General features: G+C 42.8%; 1 protein-coding gene across 1 annotated transcript in view; it reads left to right on the top strand.

The window, feature by feature from the left end:
• The window catches only part of nol4la (nucleolar protein 4-like a), a 28,175-nt gene extending 24,210 nt beyond the window's left edge, over positions 1-3,965 (top strand). Inside the window, exons 8-11 of the mRNA XM_085344844.1 lie at positions 671-859; positions 949-1,068; positions 1,213-1,402; positions 3,748-3,965. Coding sequence (XP_085200970.1) covers positions 671-859; positions 949-1,068; positions 1,213-1,402; positions 3,748-3,965 — 717 coding nt within the window. The remainder of the gene's footprint in view (positions 1-670; positions 860-948; positions 1,069-1,212; positions 1,403-3,747) is intronic.
• The last annotated feature ends 2,035 nt before the right edge of the window (positions 3,966-6,000 follow it).

A 6,000-nucleotide genomic window follows, 5' to 3' on the forward strand; every position in this document is an offset into this window, starting at 1 on the left:
ACAAAAATCCCTAAAAACTCAAATATGTGGAGCTACCTGCTGTGGTAATGCCTCGTGAATAAGGGAGCAGCTAAAAGTAGCTTGTTAAGTAAATAATAATGTGGTGGTAGTAAGAAGGGTTGATAAAGGTATCAAAGAAGAAACAGACTGACAATTGATATTTTGAAATGTAGTTTTATGTGACACAGAGGGGTCTCTGCAGGGTTTGGCGCTCATTACACCACAGTTTCTACTGGTGCGGTGGAGGTGGGTGTGGGGCATGATATTTACAAGTTTTCTAGATGGGAAGAATTTGCATATACAAGCTTGTTCCAAACTATCCTATTTACTCTGTGAAATCCATTTTCTGTGCATTTCTGGTTTGAAAAGAAACCAGTAGAATAGCAAAAGTAGACTTCCAAATATGCCAACACAACCAGAAATATTGCCCTGGATTTGAGCAGTGACTCAATTTCCATCCCTCCTGTTGTCATCACCTCCCCCTCCCTCTTTATCCTCTCTTCTTCCACTCTACCTCTACTGCCCCCCCCCCCAACCTCCTCCCCTGCCTTTCCTTCCCTCTTTTGTTTGACTCTCACACCCCTCTCTCTCTACCCTGCACCCCCACGATTTTTTCTGCTCTACATCCCTTCTCTCCCCTCCCCCTTCTCTCTCTCTCTCTCTCTGTCAGATGTTTGTGCGTCTGTTCGTGGATGAGAATCTGGACCGCATGGTGCCCATCTCCAAACAGCCCAAGGAGAAGATCCAGGCCATTATTGAGTCCTGTAGCCGCCAGTTCCCAGAATTCCAGGAGCGCTCCCGCAAGCGCATCCGCACCTACCTCAAATCCTGTCGCCGCATGAAAAAAGGCGGTTTTGAGGTACAAAGTGCCCCCAGATTAAGTGTTTTCTGCTCAGCTCATAACTATTCACATTCATAATGAAAACCTCTCACTCGCCCCACTGCCAGATACGACCAACACCTCCCCACCTCACCTCTGCCATGGCCGAGAACATCCTCGCTGCCGCCTGCGAGAGCGAAACCCGAAATGCTGCCAAGAGGATGCGGCTCGATGTCTACCAAGCGACGGTAAATGTCTTGGCAGTTGGTGTTTGTGAATCTGCCCAGCAGGGATTTGGGAATGTGCTCGGCTGGCCATGCGTCATTAACAGCAGACTGCACAACACAAAATCCAATGTTCTGCCTAAACTGAAAATATTTAATTTCTTGTAGGATGAGCCAGCCTCTATTGACAAACCCATCTTGAGGGACCCAGCCCCCGTGGCTCCTTCGGGATTTTCCATTTCCAGTGCAGCTTTTGCCCAAGACCAGCTCTACACCAACGGAGGCCTCAACTATAATCTGCGGGGATATGGGACGGTCGGCAGCACCCAGCAAAACTCTGATGTTGCGCAAACCAACGGTGAGTCGCTTTCATTGGATTGTATCATCTGCCTTCATAACTTGTAAAAGAAAGGGTCAAAAGGAAACCCACAGTATTTAAGAGACTGTATTTAATGAACTAGATATAAAAGCTAGTGTAAAAATACATGTATTCTTTTTTATGGCCAGCAGGGGGCATCACCTCTGGTTAGGAAACGGAAGCCACATTTTAAAGAGGCCTTTGGGGAAAAATGACCCTACTTCTCACTTTATTTATGACCCCTTGATCTGAAACTTGATCTTCATTTTGTAAACTGGGGTTTACTTTATAGTAAAATAGACAATAGATGTGTTTTGGGTGTGGCCTTCTTACAATCAAATGTTGCCATATAAGAGTTCATTGACTTTGGTTTCTCTCACCAAGTTACAAACAAACAAACAAACAAACATAGGTAGAGCCAAAAACAAATAAAAAAACCTTTTATATATGCTCCATGGCTGGTCCATTCACACTGAAAACACATATTCCACATTTTGTAGACTTTGCGCATGGTAATGAGGATGAATTTTTGTATGGCTATCTGTCATTAATGGAATCAGTGGTAATCAATGGCAAAAGGACTTCTACACATTTGCTAAGATTTACCAAAACTACCTAACATTTGTACATCTGTACCTTTGTGAAATAAGCTGCAGCTCAGAAGCCTGCTTTGTGACTTCTTTTAATGGTCACCACCCTGCCTGAAATAAACCAGTGTGACTTGGTAAGATTAGCATATAGATAATCTGAGACCTGGTGAGTTATTCTGGTGATGATGCCTTTCACCAGGAGCTTCCAGTTAGCCTGAGGATATACATATGAAGACTTCCTCTTCCAGTCACTGGTTAACGTTCATGGATTCAGATACATTTAAAAAAGCTAATAATAATAATAATCTGTGCATTGATGTGCATTGATACATAACATACTCCCACAATTTTCTCTTTAATTTCTCTGTTAAATACAATGAAGTGATTCCACCCTGATACTCTAAAGGTCACTTCTTCCTCCCTTAGACCAACGATGTCAAACTAATTTTACATTGTGGGCCACATATAACCCACTTCAACCTTAAGTGGGCCGGACCATTGAAGCTCCTGTTTTTGTCGCTATAAAGAACTTTAATCCCTCAGTTATCGACAAATAAGAAAAAAGTACTTCAACAGCATGTCTGAGTTTTTCTACATGATAGAGAAATACTTTTATAGTAAATATGAAATCTAGCAGCCTGACTTTTGGGACTAAATTGTAAGTAATAACTGCCCGATCGGATCTGTTAATGAAACAAAGTTTTTTTCTTGTTTTTTTACCCTCTGTTTTTTCTTTTTCTTATTAAATTGTGTGGAGCCACAAAATAGCAATTTCTATTGTAGATAGTGAAAAATATGAAACTTCTCGGTCATTTAAATGTTCATGTATTACTTCATTACTTTGATGTAGTATAAATGACGCTGGAGGTTTTCATCAGTAGGAAAAGCTGTAAAATTTATGAAAATACATGTAAAAGTCCAAAACCCATACCCTTCTTCACATTTCCAAAGTCATCCTGTTGGCCGTATTGGAGACTTTGGCTGTTCGATTCTGGCCCCTGAGCCTTATCTTTGACGCCCCTGCCTTAGATCTACAGGTATATATTGGGGCATAATGTGTCAGCATACACACAAAACTTACATTTACACCAAATGACGCAGGCTGTAATCTGCAGTATTTCCCTTTTGAGGACTCACTGTCAGCAGTTCTCAGGCCACACCTTCATCATTTCACTCATCCATTTCTTCTTATCTCCTTAATTGAGAATTCTTCTTCTTGCTTACATGTGACGTTCAACCAGCCCTCTGACTAAACAATTATATCTGGGGGAGGACGGCTACTTTACGTGTCCAAATCATCACAGGCTTCTTGACGCCCCCATCTCTCACTGTCCTTTACTTCGACGTCTTTACACTTTAACTGCCACTTCACCAGTTTCCATGGTTAGCCCATTTAAAGCATCATTTTTGCTTATATAATAGAATAGACTGATTTTTTTCAGTGATTTATATTAAGGTAAAGACCCCGCAGTAATACAGAGAAAACCCCACAGTCAGACGACCACCCTCCCACTGGTGACAGTGGGAAGGAAGAACTTTCTTTTAGCAAGAGGAAACCTCCAGCAGGCTCAGGGAGGGGCAGCTGTCTGTCATGAACAGTTGAGGGATTACAGATTTCTTTGGACTGTGAACCATCCAAAGCCACTTTAGTACGATCTAAAAATACAAAGATGAGGCTAGAAATGAACATAGAGCCACTTAAATGTATTTCCTGTATCGTCTGACTTCCCTAAAATATTCTGTTTGCCTCCGCAGGTCCCACAGATCTGAGTATGAAATCTGTCGGCCCAAACTCCTCCTCCTCCAGCTCCAACAGTCACGGTCAGGGAGGTGGCGGAGGCGGCGCTTCCGCTCAGCTCAGCCCTCCAGAGGTGACAGCGGTGAGGCAGCTCATCGCGGGGTACCGGGAGTCCGCGGCCTTCCTGCTCCGCTCAGCAGACGAGCTGGAAAACCTGATCCTGCAGCAGAACTGAGTCCGAGCCACACCGTGCCAGCTCCCTGCCCCCTCCTCGGCCTGTCCGTCTCGGGGCAGACTCTCACATACAAAGACACAGTTGTACACGAGTGATACTGCAGCGCACAGTGGGCCCTGTAGGTATGATACTTATCCCCACATGTTTATGTCTTTGGGCGGGCCAGAACATATCACAGGCTGAAAGATGTTTATTTATGCATTTGGTTCACTTTGACCTTATAGTGCCCTGTTATCTGTAGCCATTCATCCCATTCAATTCATCTTAGCACCTCAACCTCCATTTGTCTCAGGAAGCGATGATCTATGTGAAAAAAAAAATAGGAAAAATAGGAAAAATTGGTGCACAGACTGAGGTGTTGAATCAGCTTAACCACCGTAACGCCAAGTCAGCTCATTTGTGCAGACGTTTGGACAAATGAATAGTTTCCTAGCAGTGAATTAGCATCATTATTTCTTTCTATTTGTGTGTAAAATATGCTGTACAGTGGCGTGATTTGATTGGGTCATGTGAATCGAGTCGTTTCTAAATGATAACCGGATAACTGAAAGTCCACAGATGAATTGCTGCTAAAAGATGTGGCGATCTGCCACTTGACCTGTTAACCTCAACAGCTACTGTCGGATATGCTGACTTTCATATATATATAAATATATATATATATATACTCCAAAAAAATAATAAGATTAAAAAATGTTACAAAGTAGAGCACGAAAATATCAGCAGTGACAGTGTTTGACAGTTTTCACCTGTAAAGTTTGACCAAAACAAGCAGATCCATCAACGCGTGGTCAATATTATACCTCTGCTCTGCTCGGTTGGAGTGATTTCCAGACTACGAGACAAAGAGTCATTACCCAGCGCACCTTTTCGTTTTCACTTATCCTACTATGAATATTTCTATCACGGGCAGTTTCTCATTACTCAAAGGGAAGGAGGCTTTTTCGGAGGCCTGGGTATGCAAATTGAGGTCACAGACTCCTGTCAGGGAGAGAAAGGAGATGAATTTATTGTTTAGACTCTTGGTTTTATAACCAGAAAAGTGGAAAAAGGTGCAATATTGAAGATAATCGGTAATGGTTGCTGAAATGACTTGATGAGGCATTTTAAGAGGGTTAACTACCCTCCCCTCTTGCTGTTACTGTCAAGTTGTAAAAAGTAATGATATCCCATGCAGCATTGTAGCCAATTTCAATGTTGTTGTTTGTTGTGATTACTGATCTTTATCGCTAACCTCATAACTGAGGCACTTTCGTGTACTTGGATCAGTCAGTGACAAAAAAGGAAAAAAGGGACCTGGCAGAAAAAAACGGGACTTTATGTTGCACGTCTTTTTCAGGGGAGGGCGGGTTGTTTCGTGGAGGAAGTGTTTAGTGACTATTCTTACGTTTAGAAAAGGTACATAGAGCTCACATGCATCCATTAGAGACTGCGGCGGAGGCCGTGTGAGCGCGCGAGCGGGCGGGATGTTCAGACAAAAAGAAACTCCTTCGTCTGGGCGCGCGTCCGTCTGAATCGTCCCCTCTGACCCTGCATCACAGTCTCATTAAAAACACGTCTGAAAACACACAGTTTGAAAAGAAGCAAGAGACAATCTTTGAAAAAGATGTAATCACATCACAGTTTACTCTCCCAGCTCTCTGCTATGGTGTGTGTGTGTTTATGTTTGTGCATGTGTGTGGACTGAGGACACAAACGAGTACTCAAAGCCGATCAAGAGCACAGCCTCACAACTTTTAATGGTGAGTCACTCAGCACAAAGACAGTTCTGTATGTGTGTGTGTTTATGTGTGTTCTTTTAATCCTTTCTGTCGATGTTGACAGTGTGTTGATTTCCTGTTTGTGTATAAGTGGAGTGACGCAGTTTGTAAACAGCATCAATCTGTGACGATTTAATTCAGTAGGCTGAAACATTCCAGACAAAGACTCTTCGAGCAGCCGAAAGCGGCTCGCACCTTACTGATTTGTCAAAGTTTAGAGAGCTATATTTCTGTATGTATCACAAATCCTATCACATGTATCATTAATCAGTCTC

The sequence above is a fragment of the Diplotaxodon limnothrissa genome, linkage group LG20 (assembly GCF_057381915.1).
Source record: "Diplotaxodon limnothrissa isolate DT_005_m linkage group LG20, D_limnothrissa_male_GT1.1, whole genome shotgun sequence".
NCBI classification, from domain to species: Eukaryota; Metazoa; Chordata; class Actinopteri; order Cichliformes; family Cichlidae; genus Diplotaxodon; species Diplotaxodon limnothrissa.